Genomic DNA, 24,293 nt, shown 5'->3' on the forward strand with positions numbered 1-24,293 from the left:
CTGTGCCCGTAGCACAGTGCTTGGCACAAAGCAGACTCTGAGGCTGTTTGGCTAATTCTGATCGTGCAGGATTGGTATTATTACTCCATTTTCCAGGTGGGGAAACTGAGGCCCAGAGAGGAAAAGCCTCCTTGGCAGACCAGGATGGCCTCCTGACCTGTCTCCCATTCTACTTCCCCTTGTACCACCCATCTTTAGTCCTTGCTGCCTCAGTTTCCCCAGCTGAGAAGTGGATTTGAGGGGCCCCTCTCACCTGCCGCTCCTCTCCGCAGGATGTGAAGAACCTGGCCATAAGTGGCTTTCTCTTCCTGCGATTCTTCGCTCCTGCCATCCTCACCCCGAAGCTGTTTGACCTTCGGGACCAGCACGCAGATCCCCAGACCAGACGCTCACTGCTGCTGCTTGCCAAGGTGCCGGCAGTGGAGCCCCCCCATCTCGGGTGCCCTTAGCCAGTGAGAAGCATGGGAGGAACAGAGTGGAGGCCGGACCCATGGAAGACCCAAATGAGACCCAGAGAAACCTCTGTTTGAAACGGCACCATTAGCTTTCCATCCTGAATGTGAAAGCATTCATTTCTCTTTCTAATTCCCTCTTTGGAACAAAACCCCTACCCTTCCAGGGGCAAAGCGGGAAGCAGGCTAGCAGTCATTTATGCCTTAGTATGAATTAGACCATCCTTTGCAAAGGGACCACATTCTGAGGTTCTGATGGGCTCGAGTATGCATGATGGCATCAAGCAGTCCTGAATGGGGTTATCTGGGTTCAGGAGGGGATAAAATAAAAGCACTGGGGATACATATCTGTGCACAGAGAGGGACAGATATCGTCTAAAGCAGGTGCTGCTAGGAGTTTTCTCCTTTTATTGAGCACTGATTTGGGAGCCAGGACTCTGGGGCTCTGTTCTGGGTCTACAGAGGGCCTTCCTCACTGCAGTGACCTTGGTGCTGGCATCCCCTGCTTCTTTGCTCCAGGCTGTGCAGAGCATTGGAAACCTGGGCCAGCAGCTGGGCCAGGGCAAGGAGCTGTGGATGGCCCCCCTACACCCCTTCCTGCTGCAGAGTATTTCGCGTGTGAGAGACTTCCTGGACCAACTGGTGGATGTGGATGGGAAGGAGGGTGAGTTCCTGTGGCCCTGCCACAGCCAGCTTGTCATTCCACTGGACCCTCGGGACCTGCCCTTCTACCACCCCTCCCCCACCCCTAGCACTGAGACCGTGGACCTGTGGGTCAGCTAGTCAGTCAACAAACATTTCCTGGCACATACCGTGCTAGGTCCCACAGATGAACAGACTCAGGCCCTCCAGACCATTCCAGCCCGTGTGGAGATGTGAGTGGGAATCGTGGCATGGTACTCATGCAATTGACAAATATCTATTAAGTGCCTACTTTGTAATAGCCACTGTTCCAGGTGCTGGGGAAACAGCAGTGGACGAAACAGAAGAAAGTCCTGCTCTCATGGAAGTTTTATTCTAGTGGAGACAACAAGCTGTAAACAAGATTAATTACCAAATCACATGTGTTAACGGAGTGATAAGTGCTTAGGAGAAAAAATAAAAGAGGGAAGGGAATATTGGGCGGGGGGTGGCAGGTCATTCTTTTAGAGAGGGTGGCCAGGAATGGCCTCACTAGGGTGATATTAGAATAAAGACCTGAAAGAGGACAGAGAGCAAGCCATGAGGATCCTGGGGAAATGTTCCAGGCTGGGCACAGCATGTGCAAAGGCCCTGAGGTGGGGACAGAGAGTGACAGTGAGGGGGCCAGTGAAGAAGAATGAATGAGAGGGAGTGAAAGAGAGGTGAGGGGGGCAGATCATGTGGGGTTGCTGGAAGGATTTTGGCTTTCACCTGGAGTGAAATGGAACTACGGGATAGTTTTAAGCAGAGGAGTTGGGGGTGAGTCTATATCAGAGTGTGGGGCCCGGGTTATGAGACAGTTGGGTCCAAGTCACATAGGAGCAGCCTGTCAAAATGTGGAGGCCTGGTTGTGGCCTGATGAGGTCCCTGTGTGCTGGGGAGGGCCTGTGTCTGGACACCCCTAAGGGTGGCTAGATCCAGGGAACTCCCTGGACTGACTCCATAAGGCGTGGCTCCCCCTGCTGGCTGCCTGCACATCCCTCAAGCTGGAAAGGGATCGCCAAGGCCAGCTTTGGGCCCCCCACTCCCTGACACCCCCAGGCCCCATTCCCTATGGAGAAAGTGGAGTCCAAAGTCATCTTCTCCATCCTCCTGCCTCTAGGGGAGCCAAGAATCACGCTCCTCCATGAGGCCCTCGGCAGGTTGAGCCTGGGTGGGAAGGGTTCACAGTCCCCCCTCCCCATTTCCCAGAGCCTGGGGGCCCAGCCAGGGCCCTGGTCCCGCCCTCGGTGACCGTTCGAGAAGGCTACCTGCTCAAGCGCAAGGAAGAGCCCGCCGGCCTGGCCACACGCTTTGCGTTCAAGAAGCGCTACTTCCGGCTCAGCGGGGAGATGCTCTCCTACTCTAGGAGTCCTGAGTGTCAGGTGGGGCTCCAGCCCACTGTGGAGGGTTTTCCAGGGGTGGCCTCACTCATAGAGCTGCCTCTTTGTACCCAGGGAGATACTGAGGTCCAGGAGGGGACAAGGACTGCCCAAGGCCCCGTGGCAGCTTAGCAAGTCCAAACTCTGAGGCCAGGCTCTGCTCATATCTTTGGGTCAGTGTGGGCACAGGACACGGACAGGCAAACGCCTACACATAGCATCAGACATTCTTCAGAACAGGCACCTCTGGTGGCTGGGACGTATCCTCCCAGATGTGGACATGCACAGGGCATGGACACTGCTGAACCCCACTCAGATGTGACCACCCAGGTCTCTGCCCGCATACCATAGAGACTCACAATTGGATCTGTTCACCCAGAGGTACATGCCCGGCTGGACAGGCACTCACATCCAGACATTTGTTCACTCATTCATTCATCCATCAAGCATTTATTCGAGCACCTACTGTGTACCATGCAGTGTTCTGGTCACTGGAGATACCACAGTAAACAAGACATAAACTCCCTGCCCTCATGGGGCTGCCATTCAAGCCTAGCACAAACTGAGACACACACTGGATCTACCCATTTCTGTGGCTGCACAGCTACAGACCATAATAGCTAACACTGGAGAGGGTGCCCACAACTTACTCTTTCTACTTTATCAGCAGAGTGTAGATTCTAGAGTTCAACTCTCTGGGTTTCAATTCTGGCTCCACCAGCTGAGTGACCACAGGAGGGTCCTTTAATCCTCCTGTGCCTCAGTTTCCTCATCTATAAGTTGGGAGGAATAATAGACCCAGCCTCAGAAATGTGTTGTAATGATGAAATAAGTGGAGAAATGTATCGTGCTTAAACTACATCTCAAGTGCTGTGTCGGGGTTGCGATGGTGGAAACTGATGTCCAGAGACGTTGTCACTTAGAGAGTGATGGGCCGGGACTGCAGGACTCACGGAACTGCCAAGTGGACACGCACATAGCACAGATGCGCGGGGTGAATGTCCCCACGCCAAGGCACACACCCACAGGAAAGCTGTCCCTGGGCACAGCCACGCCAGCCCCAGCCCCCGGCCCGCCCGGCAGCGACAGTCCTCTCTCACAGACGCGATCCTCCATGCCGGTGTCGCACATCCGCGCCGTGGAGCGCGTGGACGAGGGCGCCTTCCAGCTGCCGCACGTGATGCAGGTGGTGACGCAGGACGGCGCGGGAGCGCTGCACACCACCTACCTCCAGTGCAAGGTGAGGCGCTGCGAATATGAGGGAGGAGCGGAGGGAGCCCCTTGGGTCCCACCCCACCTCTGACCGCCCCCCACCAACTCCCTGAAGAACGTGAACGAGCTCAACCAGTGGCTATCGGCCCTGCGCAAGGCCAGCGCCCCCAATCCGGACAAGCTGGCCGCTTGGCACCCCGGTGCGTTCCGCAGCGCGCACTGGACCTGCTGCCTCCAGGCCGAGCGCTCAGGTGAGGGGGCGGGGAGGGGCGGACTCAGGCCCCGCCCTCCACACCTGTCAATCAGAGAGTGTCCCACCTCATCCTGGGTTGGCGCTGCAACTTTGGGCGAGTTCCTTAACCTCTCTCTTGCCTTGAAGTCTCCCCAAGTGTGAAATGGGGTTGATAATAGTGTCCACCTTGTAGGGTTGCTGTGAGGAGTAAATAAGTTGACATATGCAAAGCGATTAGAACACTGCCTGGCACAGATATCTTTCAAGCACCCACTAAACACCGGGCATCTAGTGGTACACAGACGTCAGGCTTGCTCTCAAGGAAAACAAGTGAATAACCAGACCATTGTAACACAGTGTTACAAGTGCCAAGGTGCGGCTTTTGAGACTCCAGAGAACACCTCTGACCCAGCCCCAGGGTAGGACAGCAAGGAGGGCTTCCTGGAGTAGGTGCCACTTAAATGTGACCTGAGAAGGATAAGAGTTAAGTAGTGAAGTTGGAGGAAGGAAGAGTGTTTCAGGCAGAGCAAACGTGGGCTGAAGGATTGAAAAAGGTCTGTGGCTGGAGCGTAGAATGTGGGAGGGGGATGGAGAGCAGTGAGACCATGGCTCTTCTGGGCGAAGGTTGAGGCGGTGGGGCTGAGGGAAGTAGTAGGTTTGAAGCGTGATTTTAGAGGCAGAAGGGGCAGGGCTTGGCCATGGGGCTTCTGAAAGGGGAATGGGAGGTTAACGATGATGCCGTGTTCCCCTCAGTTGCCGGTTGCAGCCGCACACACTCAGCCGTCACCCTGGGGGACTGGAGTGACCCGCTGGATCCTGATGCTGAGACCCAAATGGTGTATCGGCAGTTGCTTCTAGGGCGGGACCGGCTCAGGTGGGTCCTCCCCACCACCCAACCCACTTCACTGTGCCCTGCTGGGGCTACTACCCACTGTGCCCTCCCCATGTCCACATGTTCTTTCTTTCCATGTGCATCTGATGAGCTTCCGGGGGCGCAGGCTCCAGGGAAGGACGGGGAAGCATCCTCAGGTGGACCCTAATGTGGAACTGTATCTTGGGATCTTTTTTTTTTTTTTTTTAATTTTTACTTTTTGGTCATGCTATGCAGCATGTGGGGTCTTAGTTCCCTGATGAGGGATCGAATCCGCACCAATGCATTAGAAGCACAGAATCTTAACCACTGGACCGCCAGGGAAGTCCCGTGGATCTTGGGATCTTTTGATACCCAGGACTCCAGAGACAGAGGGCACAGAGCTTGGATGTGTCCCTCCACCTTGCTGGCTGGCCTCAGGATCACTGTCATTCAGTGACGGAGATGTGTTCCAACTCATGGTGTGGGTTCTGAAGCTGGCCTGCCTGGGTTCAAATCCTGGACTGGCTACTCACTGGCTGTGTGATCTCGGGCGAGTTGCTTACCTTCTCTACCTCAGTTTCCTCATCTGGAAAATAAGGGTACCAATTGTACATACCTCATGGGGTTGTCCTAAGGAACAAATGAGCTAATACAGGTAAAGCACTTTGTAGGTGCCTGGCCACATAATTAGCTTTCAATAAAGGGTAACAATTATTATTATGCTCTGTGACCTTAGGTAAGTTACATTACTTCTCTGTGTCTCAGTGATCATCTGTATAACGGAGCTAACAGTAAGTACCTACATGTGTTTTGTGCTAATTAAATGAGTTTATACATGTAAAGGGCTTAGAATAGGATCTGACATGCTATAAATGTTTGCTGTGATGATGGTGATGGTTTAGTGGGAACCTGTAATGTCTCCGTCAACCAGCAGAATCTCTGGGTTCGAGAGCAGCATTGGGACTCAGGAACCAGCTTGGTTTTCTCCCTCTTAACTTTCAGGATGAAATTCCTGGAGGATTCCACCCTGGATACGACTCCCGAGGCAGACACAGAGAAGGGCTCCAGTGCCACGGAAGGTAAGGGGATAAGGAGGTCCCTTTTCTTTGCCCTCTCCCACAACTTGCTCAGCACCCCGCCCTGTCCTCCCCTCCCGCTCTCCTCTTTCCAGTCCACCAGCAGGCCAGTGGCTGTGTGTATGCGGCCCGGGCACATTTTAGGATCTCAGGGCACCAGGCACATATGGGGCCTGAGGAAGCCACTGGATCTGAATTACAGCAGCCTGCCCTGGCCTCGCTGAGCCCCTGTGGCCTCCTTTTCTTTCTCCCAGGGGCCTGTCCTGCTGCCCTGGCTCACCAGAGAGAGGCAGCTGCCCGTCTGCTGGAGGTGCTCGCAGACCTGGATCAAGCCCACGAGGAGTTCCAGCCTCAGGAGCAGCGGAAGGTGGCCCCGGGCCCCCTGAGGCCCTGAGGACACGCCAGAGCCAGCCTGAAAGGAGGCGAAAAGAGCCGGTGGGCCCTTCTCAGCGTCCCCTGGCCCAGGAGTCTCCTCGTGGCTGTCTGGTACCTCGTGGCTGCTGTGGCTTGCAGGCTCCTGGAGATATCCTAATCCCATGTGTCCTAAGCTGAGAACCCAGGCATGGAAACCCTTTGGCAGGGGACCATCCTTGCACTGAATGAGTCTTACCCTCTGGGTTGAGGCACTCTGGAGTGGATGGAATAAGGAACCTGACCCACTTGTCTCAGCCTGAGGTTTCTGCTTCACAGGACTGGCCTCTACCCACACTGACATGGCCAGCCTGGCCCTGAGCTGCTGGATACGGCTGTACCTGAATCCCTGATGCCCATGTGGCCTTGTTGGCCCAGATAGGCACTAAACAGGCTCAGCCCTTCTGTTTTCATGTCTGCCAATCCCTGTAGCCACATTGATCCTCCTGAACCCTGTCCTTGGCCGAGAATCCTAACCACAAGCCTCCAGAATCAGGTGCCCTCAGGAATAACTGAGGCCGAGAGCCCAGCGTGCGTGACTCAGACCCTCGGGAGACTTTGGACCAGGCTCTTTCCCTCTCTTTGAGCCTCAGTTTACCCTGTATAAAATGAGGAGGGAGTGAGTCTAGATGTGTGGTTTTCAAAATGGGTTCCATGGGGATAGCGTGGGAGCCAGGGAGGGATTTCTCAGACTGTGGTTCAAAGCCCACCCTCAGGTTGTCTGCTAGAAATGCAGATTCCTGGGACCGCCCCCAGATCTTCTGAATCAGCATCTGAGGGAGCGTGAGGGCAGGAATCAGGGTTTGAAACAAGTTCCACAGGTGATGTGGTTGCACATGAGATTTGAGGACCATGGGGCTGGGTGGTTTTGTACATTGAGGTGAGATTTTGTTTGAGAATTAATCACAGAAGGTAAAGTGTTTGGGAACACCCAACTGGCAGAATTGGAAGGGCCTCCAAAGACTCATTTCCAGTTTTGTGTGACTAGAGGGTAGGACAGAAACCTAAGCCTATCTGGCTGGGGGAGTGGGGTGTGGTGGCGGTAACATGGACCAGATGCAGTGCTATCCTGAGCGTGGCCGGAAGGGGTCGCCTGGAGCCGTGGCGTCCACCACAGCTTCCTAGCATCCTGGGATGTTGCAGAGACTGACAGGAGACTTGCTGCAGATCCCGGGATACGTCCCTGTCTCTCCCTAGACAGAACCTGGTCCTCCTCCCTGAGGGCAGAGGCTGGGGCGCTGAGGTTCCAACGAGCCGATCACGGCGTCTCCCAGCTCCTCCATATTTTCCAGGAGGCTGGCAGCTCCCAGCCTGAGTTCCTGGTTCCTAGTAATTGTACCAGGGAGCAGCTGTGTGCATTGCCGTGCGCGTGCTTGAGAGCAGAGCTTTCACCTGTGCCCTCTTGGGGACTAGGATTGGGAGGGTCTGCCTCTGCCACCATCACACCCCCTGCCTGCCCCAGGACAAGAGAAGTATGGGGACCCTCCATCTCCAGCTGCCCAAGGCTGACGGGGCAATGGTCCTGGGTCATTTTGTTGCAAGCGCCCCCATGGGATGGACCGAAAGCCCCCAGAAACAGAGCCACGCACACCCCTTCTTGACAGGAAAAGACCCAGCGGAGGAGGAGAAAGACCATTTATTTCTCCACCCACAGTGGGACTGGTAGATTTTCAAAAGAGCAATCACTGGCGTCCCTTTAAATCTTGGCTGACTTCCGCCGTGGCAGCCAATCAACAGAGGCAGAGCTGGTGAGTTGCCTGGGCAACAGGCCCCTGGTTGGCCGAGACCATCAGCCACCCCGCTGCCCACTTCCAAGGAAAGGGAAATGGACTCTTTGCTGTCCGGTCTGCTTTTTAAACCTGCTGGCCTAAGCCAGGCCCTCCTTGTCTCACTCCTGAAGCCAGATGCTCCAGCCTTTGGATCTTGACATTGGGAGCGATTTGGTGGAGAGAATGGGGTGGGGAGGAAAGGAAAACAGTGCCTTTATCGGGGACAGACATAAGGCCTGGGGATGGCAGGGGAGAAGAAGGAGGTCAGGGTCGCAGAAGGATGAAGAGACACAAGCACAAAATAAGATTCTCCTCGTCTGTCTCCCTGGCCCGCCCCTTTGCAAAACTGCTGAATATTCTGGGAGCTTCCACCCTGTGGGCCCACAGCTGCCCATCAGCGGGTGGCAGAGATGGGGGGAGGCTGAGGCTCCCAAGTGCCCCCTTTTCTCCCGGACCCTCACCAGGCCTCCAAGTGCTTGACCCGAGTCCTTTTGTTTGCAGACAAGCCTGTACAGATGTGATAGAGACACAGATGGGAATCCACATGGAGTATCATCACAGGGGTCTTTCTGTCTCTTCCCCCCCAGTCTGGGGGTAAGTAGAGGCACGTGGGTGTGCGTGCATGTGTTCAACAGGACACGTGTGTTTGCGTGAGGGGGTGGGGCTCTCTGTCTTTTTGGTAGGGAGGTTGCTGTGGTTTCCGGTACACCCTTGCGACCCTCTCAGGTAGCTAGGGTCGAAGCCGGCTGGCCCGCCATCCTCCCATCATCCCAACTGCTACCAGCCAAATCCCAGGAACGCTTCTGGTTCCTCCTGCAGGCTCCTCCCCAGCCCTGAACCTGGGCCGCCAGGACACACCTGGCAGAGGGAGGCATGTGCTGCATGTGCTGGACCAGGGGCAAAGCAGGAGGGAAGGTGGACAGCCTTGGGCCTCAGGCCTTGGCCACAGCCTCGGACACACCCTGGGCTGTGAGCTCTGCCAGCACATTGTCTAGGTAGCTAGCGTCTGGGTAGCCGTGGCCCGTGAGGTTGGATCCAAACTCGGTCTTGTGGTGGATCTCGTTCCACACCACGGTGTCCGACTCGCCCGTGGTGTTGGATGTGCCGATGGTGAAGATAAGTCTCCGCTCCCAGGCGGTGATAAGCAGCCTCAGCACCTGGAGGGCGGGGCAGGCAAGGGTCACAGCCAGCCCCACCCACAGCTGGAGTCCCTCCCTGACCACACTGTGGCTCCCCTGCAGGATTCCCTGCGGCTGCCCAGCTTGGCCACTTCCTTCCCTAGACTGGCTCCCACTCTGAGCTCCCTCAGTAAAAGCACTTTCCATGTTATCAGCCTGTTTCTCTGGGGCGAAGGGTCTCAAACTGATGGCCCTCAGCTGTGTTTGGTTTGGACCTCATGCTGTATCAAAGAGCCACTTTGTGACTTCGTTGGCAATATTCAAAAACCTGGGGATTTCACGTGAAAATCAGAATTTCTGGCTTCTCTTGAAAAACAAAAAGTAAAAGCAGACAGTCTCTAGCGTGGCAGTGAAGAACCTAGACTGCTTGGGTTCAAATCCAGGCTCCACTGTTTGCTAGCTGTGTGACCTTGGGCAAGTTACTTGCCCTCTCTGAGGCTTCGTTTCTTTATCTCTAAAATGAGGTCAAGACCTTGACTTCAGCGGGCTGGTGAATGAGATGAGGTGTGTGAGGCGACTGGCAGGGCTAGACACACAAACACAGACACACAGACACACACACACACACTGGGTGGTTATAGTCAGTGCTGGTGCAGGGACTGAGGAGAACGGGGACCACAGGTCCAGCTGATGGCGGCTGGGGGCCCAGCCTGCTCCCACATCCCCGCGCCCTCACAGCACCCACCTTCCGGCCCTTCTCGTTGTTGGGCAGATAGCAGTGGCGTGGGAAGCCTCTTGCAGTGAACTTCTTGCCTGGGTTGGGGTGCTCGGGGCCCTGTGGGAGAGGCAGCAGGGGCTTGAACCGCAGACAGCGGCGGTGGCGGTGGCCTCGGGAGGGCTCAAAGCTAGGGGCCTGGGGGCTTACCTGGATGCCTGTGGGGATGTCGTAGACGATGCGGATGGTCTGGGTGTCAGCGAAGCCAGGCAGCGAGTGGGGGATGAGGTGAAACTCCATCTTCCCGGGTGGCTGAGTGCCCGTCTTCTCCCCATAGATGGCCTTGCAGGTGGGGCACTGCAGGCTGCCATCCTGGGGTGGGGGAGAGTGGCCGTGAAGTCCCCAGGTGTCCTAGCCCCGCCCGGCCCCCCCTGCCTACTCCCCACCCACTGCCCCACCCAGCCCACCTTGTTGCCATTGGAGTACATGGCCACGAGGCACAGCAGGTGGTACATGTGGCCACAGCGGCCCAGGCGGCCCACGAGCTCAGGTCGCACGCCCTTGTGCCGAAGCACGCCCTCGTAGCCGGAGGCTGTGACCAGCCGCTCCATGCAGATGGTACAGTCCTGGGGGAGGGGGCACAGACGGGAGACTGAGGACTGGGGAGGGCGGGACACCCTTCCCCAGTCAGCGCTGCTCCTGGGCAGGGGCCAGACCCCCTATCCCCCAAGGGCAAGAGACCGCCCCCTCTCTGGTCCCCATCTATCAAAAGGAGAGGACACCCCCAGGTACTGAATTCAGACACATGCAGAGGAAGAGATGGCTTGCTCACACGCCCCTCCAGAAGGATTAAAGGCTTAACGATCAAAAGCAAAACTTAAACACATTTGGTGGAAAATATGGGTAAAAATAAGCTGCAAACAGGAGGGGCTGCTGCGGTGAGAGGCCTGCGTGCCGAGGCAGGAGTGGCCCCCGCTCGCTGCGGCTGGAAAGGACCCACGCGCAGCAACGAAGACCCAACGCAGCCAAAAAAAAAAAAAAAAAGCTGCAAAACTAAGATTGATCAGTGTGATTCTGTTAAACGTAGCATTTCTGTTCATCAAAAGACGCTGTAAGAAAGTGAGAAGGCAAACCCACAAACTGGGAGAAGAGACTGTAACACCTAGAACCAGGTGAGGAGGTGAGGGCTGGGCTCTCCATCTCTGGAGGTGAGGCTGCCTGTCCCCCGCACAGGTACCCTCCCCTAGAGGCTCACCTCATCAGGTGGGTTCTTCACCTTCTGCATGTACCTTCGGACCACATCCTCAGGGTTCTTACCTGCAAGGACAGAGTGGGGGTGGGCTTGAGGGTACCCAGAGTCTAGTCCTGAGGGCTTGGCCGAGGACAGGGTCACGGGTCAGAGGGGTGGGGTCAGAAGCTGTAAGGGTTGGCAGGAGTCACATGTCAAGGGTTGCTTGAGGTTTGATGTAATCGGAGTTGGTGGCGAATGGGGTCAGGGAACCAGAACTGAGATGGGGTCACAAGTCTTTAGACCAAATTGGAGTTGAAGGGCCAGAGGGGTTGCGGTCAAAGGTTAGTGGGGTCAAGTTCAGGGGTCAGGATCGGGCGCGGGAGGCATACTCTTCTTGAGGTGCTTCTTCTTGGTCTTGCGGCACACCCCGGGCACGCCTGGCACGGGCTTCACGTCGCTCTTGCTCACGGGCGGTGGGTGCAGGATGGGCTTGGGGGCCCGCGTCAGGCACACGGGCAGCCCCGCAGCGCAGAGCAGGATCCCGGTCATCCCTGGGGGCGGCGGCAACAGTCAGGGGGCGGGATGCTCATCCAGGTCCCGCCCGCCCTGCTCTCCCAACATCGCGTGGACCCATGGGGTCTCTCCCCAGACTCCGCCCATCTGGTAAGCCCAGGAATCCTCAGATGGGTGGGTGGGGTGCCCGATGGGCCCCGCCCACTTAGCTCCCACCCAAGGTTGAAGCCAAGTGGAGTCCCTTCTGCGGGCCCCATGGACCCCAGTGTTATGGCCCAAAGGCAGGGGGTGTGTCCTCTTGGCCACGCCCTCCAAGGGGACGGGCCAAGGGGCCGAGAGGTGGGGCTGCCACCTTGTGGGCCCCGCCCTTCTTTCCCGTCCTGGACTGGACTCACCTGCCAGGGCCGGATGGACTGGCCCCGTACCATTCAAGTTCTTCACCGGGAGCGCAGGGACCCTGAGGGGAGAAGAGAAGAGGCTGCAGCCCCCCCACCCCCGCACCAGAAGATCAGGGGACTCTGCTTTGCCTTCTGGCTCTGGCTCGTGGCCATACTCTGACCCGTTTGTGTCTGTCCCAGTTATCTAGAACGACCACCAGGGAACTCCATTCCTACTCTGACATCCTTCTATTATGGGGTTCGGTGTGAGCAGGACCTCCGCCCCTGTGATAACGGAATGAACCCCTAGACTTAGTACTGACCCTCCCCTACTCCACAGCTGGCCTCCTCCCTGGTGAGAGCACTTGGCTCCCAACTGCTCCCTTTCATTGGCCACTGTGCCTGAAACCCAACTATTTGTGATTTAGCCATTCTAGCTGCTCTCAAACTTTGCTATATGGAGCACTGATCCCCATAAAAGGTTCTAGGAAAGGAGGATTTAGGGATCAGTTAGAAAACACTTCACTGTCCCACTTGGAAATTCACAACACATATGGGCATATTAAAGGCTCTGATAAGTCCTGCATAAGGAAATATGGTTAGCAATGGTAAATGCAGGTTTCCCAAAGACATTTGATGATGAACATTTCCCCCCTCTGGAATATTTACTGATGTCAGTTCCTGTGACTAAGGCACTGTCACCTCTTCAAATGAAGAGGCCCTAGGAAAATGTAGCCTGCTTCCCCTCTTTGCCCTTCCCTCCAAAGAGGTCTGGCTTTTGGAATCATCCAGAGCTACTTTCATATTTCAGCTCCACCGTTAAGCAGCTGGATGACACGTCATCACACCTCTCATAAACCTGTTTCCCCATCAGTAAAATGGAGATAATGTGGCACCTTCCTTAAGTTTGCTGTGAAGAGTCAATGAAATTCTACACGCCAAGGGCTGAGCACAATTCCTGGTACCTAATAAAGACTCCAATAGCTTTAACCGTCATCACCACCATCATCACCATCGCTGTGTAATCCTGCCTAATTTCACCTCTCTTGCACCTGAACCCAGTTAAGTTACAGTGTAACTTCTCTCCATCTTGGATAGGAAACCATGAAAGTATTGCAGTGATAAGCTTGGGAGAGTCACTTAACCTCTGTGATCCTCTGTTTTCTTAGCTGTAAAATGGGGATGACAATAAAGGAGAAATCTTGTTGTGATCTGTACAGTGTGCCCGCCTGAGTCTAGACTTCAGGGCTTAGTTTTGTGGATGAACTGGTATCTTCCTGTTGATGGGCATGGAAGGGTAAGTTTTGATGAAGAGAAGGGTGTAATAAAAGCCACAGGGCAGCCTGAGGGGCTTGGGGATGTGCCAGGAGGAAGTGCAGGAAGGGATGCGGGCAGTGACAGCTGGGGAAGGAGCTGCTGCAGCCCCCTTTGCCTGCCTGCTCGGGTCTGAGCCTGGCCAGTGCTGCCTGGACACCTGCCTTAGCAGGTACAGTCGGCACCAGGAAGCTGGCTGGAAAGTGTCTTTAAGCAAATATTACGTTTGGCAGGTTTTCATGCTGCTGCAGTGGGTCCAGAAACACACACACACATACCCCTGGGGAACATGGGCTATATATACATGCACACGTACACTTGGAGAACACGCCAAATGCACAAGGACACACACACACACATACACACACACACACAAACACAGATGGAGAACACTGCTCAAACAGGCACACACTCCTGAAAACATGCCCCCCATGCATGTACACACATGCTCCAGGGAACACACGATAGATACACGCACACACAGGCATGCACACACAATCCAGGAAGCCCCCTCCCTGTACATAGATACAGACACAGGCACACATATACTTCGGGAGCGTGCCACACACGCTTGCATGCAAACACACACACACACCAGGCAGTACACACCATGCATGCATACATACAGAGGTACACAGAGACACACCTCAGGGAACACACCCCATGAACACACACAGGTTCATACAGATACACACACCTCTGCATGGAGAACACCATACAAACATGTATACACACACTCCAGGGAACAGCACACACAGAGATACCACGTGCACACACCATGAGGACAATGAACTGGACAGGAGAAGAGTCAATGGACTCTTCTCGTGCCACAGCCGCCCCTCCCCCAAATTCGGGGTAAAGGCACCTTGGTCCTCACAAGCACCCAGCAGTCTGCAGCCTGCAAAGGGACCCTGCCACCTGCACGTGGGGACACACAGACACCATGACCCATGCTCCCCAGCAATGACAGGTAGACGCTCGGCTGGGGGACTTCCACTTTACACACACAGTAACACACACACACGCACTACACACAGCCGTCCACTCTGTGGCTGCCCAGCGGCACGGGCTTACACCTGGTCGGCCGGGGCACTCCTCCCAGACCCCTCTTACTGGGGGTGGCAGCATCTGGAGCAGACATCAGGGTCACCAAACACTCTGGTGACCCAGAGTTGTGAGGGAGGTGCAGCGGAGGGTAGGTACCCCTGGGGGCCCCCAGGGGCTGGACAGCTGAGGTGTGGGAGGGGGGAAAGATGCTGTGCCTTGGTTTCCCCATCTGTAATGGGGATAGAGTCTTGTGGAGGTTCAATGAGTTAAAACCCATAAAGTTCATAGTTTGGTGCAGGGGTGAGAGCGGAGGTGTCCTAATTTTCTCCTTCAGCAGCCTGCTGGGACCCAAGGGATGGGGGCTGAGTACCCATCTGCCCCTTCGCAGGGTTCGTCATAATCCTCCAGGACCTTCCTTGCAGGGGCATTACCACCCTAGTCTCATCCCTCCCCATCCTCTTACAGGAAAGGTGGAGGCACCTCCAGCTTCTCCTCCTCCTGAACTGTCCTTCAAAACTCTTCTAGTGTATTATTATTTTATTTATTTTTAAAATTTATTTATTTTTGGCTGTGTTGGGTCTTCGTTTCTGTGCGAGGGCTTTCTTTAGTTGCGGCAAGTGCGGGCCACTCTTCATCGCGGTACGCGGGCCTCTCACTGTCGCGGCCTCTCTTGTTGCGGAGCACAGGCTCCAGATGCGCAGGCTTAGTAGTTGTGGCTCACGGGCCTAGTTGCTCCGCAGCATGTGGGATCTTCCCAGACCAGGGCTTGAATCCGTGTCCCCTGCATTGGCAGGCAGACTCTCAACCACTGTGCCACCAGGGAAGCCCTTCTAGTGTATTATTATTATTATTAGGCATGCAGGATCTTAGTTCCCTGACCAGGGTTTGAACCCATGCCCCCTGCGGTGGAAATGCATAGTCCTAACCACTGGACCACCAGGGAAGTCCCTAAAACACTTCTAGTGTAGACACACTGTTAAGGTCCTCTACATATCCAGGTCTTCCCATCCCCTTCCTTCCTTCATGTCTATCTCATGAGAAAACATCCTTCCTTCTCTCCAGGGCTATCTGTAAAATGGTGGAAAGAAAAGTATTTGGCACAAGTACCACCACTTCTTGTCTCCTACCTGTGGCAGGCATCACTAATCCATCATAGCACTTTCTCAAGCCAAGCAGAATCATCAGCACAGCTCTCCAGGCAGCCTCTACCAATCAGCAAGGACAGTTGGCTACCCCAGGTCTATATAATGCCCAAAGTCTGGTCCAGCTCATGACACTGGTCTTGCTGAGCCTTTGGCCAGGGAGTTAGGCAGGAGGGACCCCAGAAAGGGAATATTTTAGATCTTAGCAGCCCTTCAATCTCAGGCACGCTTTAAAAACCACAGAGCCCTGGGTTACAAGAGTCAGTCTTGCTCCTGGGAGGAGGGTTGTGAGTGGGGCGTGATGGTGGGGCTGTTTTTTATTTACCGTCGGCAAGCTGGGGGACAGTCCCCAGGTGGCCCCCAGCCTCTCTCAATCTGCGGGCCCCCTGCGAGAACCCAGGGTTGCTGGGTTCCCACGATGCCAGAGCGTGGGAGCCACCCAGGCCCCTTTTTGATGTGGGATGCGCTGTTTCCTCCGAATCAGTGAGAACATCCTCCTGCCCTGGACAGGAGACTGCTGCCCACAGGCCTCCCGGAAGGGGGGCCGGCCTTCACTCTCTGCTCCGCCCTCTTGAGGCCCTGCCTGGCAAAGGGTCAGAGGAATCCTTCAGGCCTTGAAATCTGCTCTGACCAGAAGCCAGCCCTGGCTGCGCCAGGGCAGGGATGGGTCCCACTGCCTTGCCCACCCCTGCATCAGATCCTGTTCCTCCCGCTGCCCTCAATCCCCTGTGGCTCTTACCTTGCTTAGAGTAAAATCCAATCTCTTTACCATATGCAGTATAGCCAGTACCTACCCCTTGAACTCTGTTTCTCCTGTGCTCACCCCTCACCCACACCACCCCAGCCTCCCTGGTCTCCCTGCCATTCTGCAAACATACCAGGCCCGTCCTCACCCCAGGGCCTTTGCACTTGCTGATTCCTCTCCCAGAATGCTCTCCCCCAGATTATCCTCATGCTCTGCTCCCTCACTTAACACAGGTTTCTGCTCAAATGTCACCCTATCCGAGATCTTCCCTTCCACTTTATTCTAGAGAAGCCCTCTGCCTTTGCCCTTACCTTACTTAATGTTTTTTGTCATTGCATTAATCACAGCCTGATATTATAAAGTCTTCGGCATGACCAGGCCCTCCCTGCCTCTGTGACCTCATCTCCTACCCCCTCCACCTCTCTACTCCACACACCTCTGCTGTAAAATGCTGAGCCCTTTCAAGGCCTTTTCACTTGCTGTGCCCTCCGCCTGAAGGCTTTTCCCGCCGATGCTGAGTGGCTCCCTGAGGTCTGCTTCAGCGCTGCCTCGGTAGAAAGACCTTCCTCACCACCTGCCATCGCCGCGAGTACATGGCACATAGTAGATTGTCAAGAAACACTTGTTGCACGAAGGAAGGAAGGAAGACTGGATTTTGCGGGGATGTTCCAAGCCGATGACTCATGCTCACGTGCTCGGGCGCAGTCTCCCCGTGCATTTTTTGCACACATTGGAAGTGAGCCTTGAAGCAGCTGCCCCAGAGAAGCCCCTCTGAAGCCTTTAGCCCTCGGAGACTCTGTGCCAACTTTCATTCTGAAGTGAGCACACTAAGTGGGCATCCGTGGGAACAGCACGAGCAAAGCTTCTCTAAGAAGTTCCCAGAAATGCTCCCCATCCAACTCAAGGCAGAGATTCCATGGCAAGGTTTGGGGGAACCCAGACATTTCCCGGAAACTGTCTCAGTGAACATGCCACACAGAGATGGGCCAGGGGTCAATAATTCCAAGAGCTCGCTATGTCCCAGACTCTGTTGTAGACCTTCCCTCCCTCATCTAATCGTCCCAATAAGTCTGTGATATCCCATTCTACAGAGGGGGAGACTGAGGCCCAGAGAGATGAAGTAACTTGCCAGTAAGTGGTAGAGCCCAAATGTGAGCCCAGGATGTCAGACTCCAGAGTCTATTTTCTCAGCCATGTGACACGAAACCAAGTTCTCTCACCCTGGCTCAGAGACTGAGGCAGGAGGCTGTTATCTGAGGAAAAAAATCTCCCCAGGACGAGTTTGGGAAAGAGGGTTAGGGTGTTTGGCTTCCTTCTCTTTCCTTTGCCACAGAAGAGCAAACAGAGATGCCTCATACCTGCCCTGGCTGGGAGGCAATGTTCAAAGGCAGGATGAGATAACTTGGGGAGATTTTCCTAGTTGCTGTTCCTCACACTGTTCCCTGCCCTTTCCTGTCTGCATACCTTTGTCACACTGTTTCCCCTGCCTGTCCATACTGTCTATTCCCAATTCACATCTTCCCTTTGAAGACACGTTCAAAGGTCACTGTCTTCATGAGGCTTTTTCTGATCGACCTCAAGCAAATACATAACCACTCCTTCTTTGAATTCCCAGGGGACTGTGTTTATCTTTTGTTTTTTTGAGGACACATTTCCTGTCTTGCTTCCTAGTTGTGGGGTTCTACTCTTATCTCTTCCACCAGACTGTGAGCTTCTGACCCAGTCCTGTGACCCCAGGATTGAGGATGAAACGTGGTGCAAATCGGTACTCAGTAAGCACTGTATGGAGGAGTTGAGCCAATTAAGGAATCGGTCTACTAGTTCTCTGGTCTCTTCAGAGGGGTGCCTGGTGTCCTTAGAAACAGTAGTTCTTAAAAATAGAACTACCATATGACCCAGCAATCCCACTACTGGGCGTATATCCAGAGAAAACCATAATTCAAAAAAACAAGAGAAGCCACTGCAATGAGAAGCCCACGCACTGCAACGAAGAGTAGCCCCCGCTTGCCACAACTAGAGAAAGCCCGTGCGCAGCAACGAAGACCCAATGCAGCCAAAAATAAATAAATAAATAAATAAATTTATTTATTTATTTTTTAAAAAAACAAAACACATGCACCCCAATGTTCATAGCAGCACTACTTACAATAGCCAGGACATGGAAGCAATGTAAACGTCCATCAACAGAGGAATGGATAAAGAAGATGTGGCACATATATACAATGGGTATTACTCAGCCATAAAAAGGAATGAAATTGGGTAATTTGCAGAGATGTGGATGGACCTAGAAAGCGTCATACAGAGTGAAGTAAGTCAGAAAGAGAAAAGCAAATATTGTATAATAATGCATGAATGGGGAATCTAGAAAAATGGTACAGATGATCTTATTTGCAAAGCAGAAATAGAGACTCAGATGTAGAGAACAAATGTATGGATACCAAGGGGGAAAGGGGTGGGATGGGAGGAGGAATTGGGAGACTGGGATTGACACATATACATTATTGATACTATGTATAAAATAGACAACTGATGGGAACATACTGTATAGAACTAATGCACTGTGGTAACATAAATGGGAGGGAAGTCCAAAAGGGAGGGGATATCTGTACGTGTATGGTTGATTCATTTTGTTGTGCAGTGGAGGCTAACACAACATTGTAAAGCAACCATACTCCAATAAAAATTAATTAAAAAAAAAGAAAGTAGTTCTAACACCAAATGTGCCCCCAGAGACAAGGTTGGAGCAGGGATGGCAAATACATGACATAGGTACCATTACTGCCTATCTAGCACCCATGGCAGGCATCACCAATCAATCCTAGCACTCCTTTCCGCTAAGCTAAAATGCAACTTCAGAATCCTTGTCAAGAGTGCTCCAGGAAGTCATTTCCATTCAAGCAGAGCCAGCCCATGAACTGAAATCTGTTTGTCATTTATCTTGCAAATGATCGGAATGAGGCCCAGAGAGGGGAAGTGGCTTCACGATGGTCAACCAGCTGGTTAGTGGTCCTGGAGTTTCTGAGTCAGAGGCCAGAGCTGAGCCCACCAGGTGGATCTGTGGGGTCACCTGGAGTTGAGCCAGCCTTCTGAGCCCTCTGTGCCCTAGAGGTGGGCCAAAGCCTTTGACCTGGACCCTGGAGCTGGCTCAGGTTGGGGAGGCCTGCATTGAGGGCTTCATGAGTGGATACATTTGCCTGCTCTGGCCACTCCTCTCTGTCCCAAGCAACAAGGGGGTTCAGGACCCCAGAAACGCAGGAAGTCACAACCTAGGCTGGCGTCCCTGTCCTCTCCCTCTCCTCCATGCCCCTGGCAGGCCCCAGGCATGTCACATTCTCTGATGGTGGTTTCAGGTCCTCTGATTGGCCTCAGATGCTCTCCAGACACCTGGCACTTACCCCATGGCCCCTTGGGGAGCCTCTGGAGGCTCATGCCTCAGTCATATGGGTCCAAGTGGGTGAGGAGGGGGCAGAAGTGAGAGCGCCATGTCATGGGGAGAAGGAAGTTGAATAGTGCATGGGCCCCCCCTCCCCTGTTCCTTGGGCCTGCTCCTGTCACCTGCTCCCATTCAGTGCCCACTCGTCCTGTACCTGAACCCCTGACCCCCACAGTCCGGTGTCAGCCAGGTCTGCACCCCCAACCCCTCTGCAGAGCCTGAGAACGTCACGGCAAGCTCCAGGGAGACAGGGTGCCCCATGGGTCCAGCAAAAGCCACAAACCATCAAGCGGCCTGGCTCGCTTCCCCTTTCCTCGCTCCAGCCATCCCCCCCCACCCCCTGCCTGAACAAGCTGCTGAGCTTCTATGGGCCTCAGTTTCCCCTCTGTTAACTGGGACCTCTCACCCCTGACCCCGTCCACTCCTAGGGGTTCAACGGTACTAAAGTCCCCCTAGAGCGATATTTTGAGGGGTGGCTGTCATTTAGGGCCCAGGTTTATCCAGAGGCCTGGGGGCTCCGTGTCACCCTCCCCCACCCTCCTGGTCTCCCTGCTCCGTCGGCGCGGCCCCGGGGTGGAGCCCAGGCAAGGGAAGGGAGGGGAGGGGAGGGCTGTCGGTTGGTTCCCACGGCCGGGCCGGGGGCAGACACGTAGACAGGAGTGTGTGGTTTGGCCTCCCAGGGAGCAGGGCAGGAAGTGCTTCAGGTCTGGGGGGCGGGGGATTGGGGCAGTTTGGTTTGACCTTGCGGTGAGGCGCTGGGGGAGCCCAGCGAGAGGAGAGGCAGGGTGACAACCAAGGCACTCCAGCCAGGACAGGAAAAGGGGGAGGGTGGGCAGGCCAGGGGCCCCCTGAGGACATGGTGAGGGTGAGACTTTTCATGTTGTGCCTTTCGGGACTTTGTTACTTTTGAAGCATTTAAAAGTAATACCCAGGAAAGAGCCGGATAAACAAAATGTGGATTCTTCAGAACATAAATGCAAAATCACTGCAGGAAATAAAAAGAAGAAGGAAAAAAAAAAAAGAAGAAGGAAAACACCCAAACACCCCCCCACATCAAAGCCCACCTCCCCACCTATTCTCCACATCCAGATTGAACCTGTGACAACAGAGTCACGCCAGTCTGGCTCCAGCTCCCAACCCTGCTGGCTACCATCCCACGCAGAGTGAAAGCCGAAGTCCTCAGCACAGCCTTCGGGGCCCTGCAGGACTGGCCCCATTTCATCTTTGGCCTCTTCTCCCACCCCACATCCCCTGTAGCCTCTCCAGCCACACTGGCCTCCTTGAACCTACCAGGCCTGCTCCTGCCTCAGGGCCTTTGCACAAGCTGTCCCCTCTGTCTGCAATGCTCTCCCCCCAGGTCTCTGCGTGGCTTGCTTCTCAACCTCCTTCAATCCTTTCTCAAATGTTATATTCTCAGTGAGGCCTTTTCTGACCTCTTTGTTTACAATTACATCCCTCCCACCACCCCCTGCACCCCTTCCTTTCTTTATTTTACCTCTGTAATCATTACTACTCTCTACCATATTCTAGAATGTATTTATTTTGTTTATTGTTTGTCTCTCACTAGAATGTGAGCTCCAGGAGGGCAGGGATTGTCTGTTTTGGTCATGGTTGTATCTCCAGGGCTCCAGACAGTGCCTGGCGCACAGTAGTCGCTGAACATAAAAAGATTAACTAATTAAAAAGCAAACATAGGCTATAGAGAAGATAAAAAGAAATAGCAAACTGGGGAAAGACGACAGTTAAAGGGTTAATACCCTTAATGCAGGAGAAGCGCTTGCAAATCAATAAGGAAGTAATAAAGAGCCCAAGAGAAGGAGACGCAAAAGAAATAAACAAGTGATTGGTAAAAGAAGGAATCACTGGTGGCCAGTAAACAGGAAGAGGCTCTCAGGCTAAGAACCAGAGGTATGAAAACTCAAATGGCAGGACTTCCCTGCTGGTCCAGTGGTTAAGAATCCGCCTTCCAATGCAGGGGACGCGGGTTCGATCCCTGGTCGGGGAACTAAGATCCCATATGCCGTGGGGCAACTGAGCCCATGCGCCACAACGAGTGAGCCCACGTGCTGCAACTACAGAGCCCATGCGCTCTGGAGCCTGCGCACCGCAACCAAGAGCCCATGCACCAAAACGAAAGATCCCACATGCCGCGACTAAGATCCGACGCGGCCAAAAATAAAATAAATAAATAAATATTTAAAAAAACGAAACAAAACTCAAATGGCATCTTGATGGCGCTGATTAGGGTGGCAACACTGTAGTCTGATAGGGATGTACGGGCAGGGGCAGATTTGAAAATGCAGGCACTCTGACATCTGCCCCCACGTTGGTCTTTGTTGCCAGCCCCACTCCATAGGTGCAAAAACAGGTCCAGAGAGGGCGATAAGCTCCACTGGGGTCACACAGTGAGAGGAGACACAGAAGCTGGGCCCACACTCAGCCTCTGTGGGTCCATCTACTCCCTGGACTCCACAACACCTTGTAGAATCAGGGCCAGGTCTCTCTGGGACCCTGGCTGGATACTTGGAGTGGGCAGACAGCGGGGTGGGGTATCCCAGTACCGTGGCCGACTGGGGTTTTTGAATCAGAGTCCTAATCACGTGACCTTGATCAAGGGCCAGCCTTTCAGAGCCTCAGTTTCCTCATCTGAAAAATGGGGATAATAGGACCTGCCACCTTGGGTTTCTGTGTGCATCACGAGAGGCGATGCATGTAAAAGCCGTGAGATGGAGCCTGGGACGCACTGAGCACTCAGTAAATGGAAACAGGCCTGCAGCTGTCCCCCTCCCTCTCCCCTCCACCACGTGGGCTGGAAACTCTGAGTCTGTCCCACAGCTGTGTTCCAAAGTGCTGGATGCTGCCCTCTCAGGTGACAGGGTGGGTCTTTCCCACCCCTCTGTGTCTGTCCCCCAGGCCCCGGCTGCCAGCTGGCTTCTCGCCCCGTCACAGGGGGAGTGGAAAAAAACCCTGGCCGGGGGACACTCTGGCCCCACTGGCTGTGTGGCCTGGGGGCAAGTCAGTGCCCCTCTCTGGACCTCTGTCCTGAGATGAGGATGGGAGGTAAGAAGGATGACAAAGAATGATGTCAGAGTTCACCCCTCCCTTGCACACGGATCATGTGCGGTGATCTGAAATGCATTTGCACGCGCATCAGCTCTGCTGAGCCAGCACGTGTGGACTGGGGCGATTTTAGCTCCGTTTGGCAGATGGGGAAACTGAGGCCAGGGAGGGTGAAGCCATGCACCTCTCTCGGCAGGAGAGAGGTAGGGTGGAGAGAAGGGAGCAGGGGAGGGAGAGAGCTGATGAGAGGGAAAGAAAAAGGCAGGAGAGAAGGAACAAGAGACAGAGACAGACAGAGACAGGGAGACACAGTCACAGGGAGAAAGAGAGAGACTGAAAGGGAGGCTGAGACTCAGAAAGTGTAACAGGAAAGTCACAGACACACGGCTGTGGCTTGAATTGTGTTCACCCCAGAACTCAGGTGTCGAAGTCCTAACGCCCCCCAAGCCCCCAGACACTTTGGAGACAGGATCTCTGAAGAGGTGATCAAGTCATGAACAAGGTCATTAGCTTGGGCCCTAATCAATATGGCTGGTGCCCTTATAAAGAGGGAATTTGGACACAGGGGTACAGAGGGTAGGTGATATGAAGACACAGGGAGAAGGTGCCCATCTGTAAGCCGAAGGAGAGAGGCCTCACCAGAAACCCACCCTACTGACACCTTGATCTCAGACCTCCAGCCCCCAGAGTGCGAGACAACACATTTCTGTTGTTTGGGCCCCCCAGCCTGTGGCAGCCCAGGCACAATGACAGACAAACACAGAGGCAGAGAGACCGTGAGAAGGGCCATGAGGGGCTCTGTGGGGTTTGGGGATCAGGGTGGAGTGGGGGGCCTGGCTGCCTAGCTCCTCAGAGACCCCATCCCTTTCCCATCATGGGCTGCGCCAGGGCCTCAGTTGCCTTGGCAACGGGAAGCTTCAGTCTGGAGGAACCAGGGTCTGCCATCCCCATGCCTCCTTCCTCCCACTCCCCTCACTCAGCAGGAGACTCCACGTGTCCTGTACCTACCCCCCCACTCTGAACCAGGGGTATTTTTAGCTGGAGTTCCTTGGAGATGAGGGTTGGGGGGCCTCCACCCAGGCTTGTCTGGCTGGGGAGGGTCTGTTAGAGGGGCAGGGGTGAGACTGGGCAGGGTCTACATGGCCAGGGAGGGACGAGGGAGCCCCATCAGTCCCCCATGTCCCCTTTCCAGGCCAATGTCTGGTCTCAGAGAGGGTCAGAAAGAGCTCCCAGGAAGGGGAGGGGGAGTGATACAGACTGGGTAGGGGGCACATGGCTGGGGAGAGCAGGGTGCTGGCAGGTCAGAGGAGGACATGTTTAATGATCAGCAACCCCAGGGAGAAATCTTTCTTCTCTCCAGAGCCCTCGTGAGCTCAAGCACACTCTATAGCTCCCTATTGCTGGCAGCACCAAGTCCAGGCCCCACCTCAGGCCCTGCCATCTGGCTCCGTACTCCCAACATGGAAAAAATCTCAGCCCCTGCCGTTCCACCTCCATCCCTGCGCAGTCTCCAGAACCTGCCGGATTCATTCTCCCCCCCGCCCCTTTGCG

General features: G+C 54.5%; 2 protein-coding genes across 16 annotated transcripts in view; one reads left to right on the forward strand and one right to left on the reverse strand.

Annotated features, from left to right (window-relative positions):
- The window catches only part of RASAL1 (RAS protein activator like 1), a 32,965-nt gene extending 26,059 nt beyond the window's left edge, over positions 1-6,906 (forward strand). For 4 of the 14 annotated variants that reach the window (XM_049697680.1, XM_049697681.1, XM_049697684.1 and 1 more), the window contains 7 exons: positions 273-410; positions 972-1,116; positions 2,325-2,497; positions 3,597-3,734; positions 3,822-3,957; positions 4,692-4,812; positions 5,168-5,870. In XM_049697680.1, the coding sequence (XP_049553637.1) occupies positions 273-410; positions 972-1,116; positions 2,325-2,497; positions 3,597-3,734; positions 3,822-3,957; positions 4,692-4,812; positions 5,168-5,441 (1,125 nt within the window). In that variant the 3' untranslated portion in view covers positions 5,442-5,870. Of the gene's footprint in view, positions 1-272; positions 411-971; positions 1,117-2,324; positions 2,498-3,596; positions 3,735-3,821; positions 3,958-4,691; positions 4,881-5,167; positions 5,871-6,121 lie in introns of those variants that run through there. The other 10 variants (XM_033408582.2, XM_049697685.1, XR_007471575.1 and 7 more) reach the window with 9 other exon arrangements.
- A 993-nt stretch (positions 6,907-7,899) lies between these two features.
- DTX1 (deltex E3 ubiquitin ligase 1) overlaps positions 7,900-24,293 on the reverse strand; it is a 38,548-nt gene continuing 22,154 nt past the window's right edge. Inside the window, exons 4-10 of one of the 2 annotated variants that reach the window (XM_049697686.1) lie at positions 12,020-12,102; positions 11,501-11,662; positions 11,136-11,197; positions 10,348-10,506; positions 10,091-10,252; positions 9,911-10,000; positions 7,900-9,204 (exon numbers count right to left, since the gene is read on the reverse strand). In XM_049697686.1, coding sequence (XP_049553643.1) covers positions 8,980-9,204; positions 9,911-10,000; positions 10,091-10,252; positions 10,348-10,506; positions 11,136-11,197; positions 11,501-11,662; positions 12,020-12,102 — 943 coding nt within the window. In that variant the 3' untranslated portion in view covers positions 7,900-8,979. The remainder of the gene's footprint in view (positions 9,205-9,910; positions 10,001-10,090; positions 10,253-10,347; positions 10,507-11,135; positions 11,198-11,500; positions 11,663-12,019; positions 12,103-24,293) is intronic. The other variant, XM_004281460.3, reaches the window with a different exon arrangement.

The sequence above is a fragment of the Orcinus orca genome, chromosome 15, assembly GCF_937001465.1.
Source record: "Orcinus orca chromosome 15, mOrcOrc1.1, whole genome shotgun sequence".
NCBI classification, from domain to species: Eukaryota; Metazoa; Chordata; class Mammalia; order Artiodactyla; family Delphinidae; genus Orcinus; species Orcinus orca.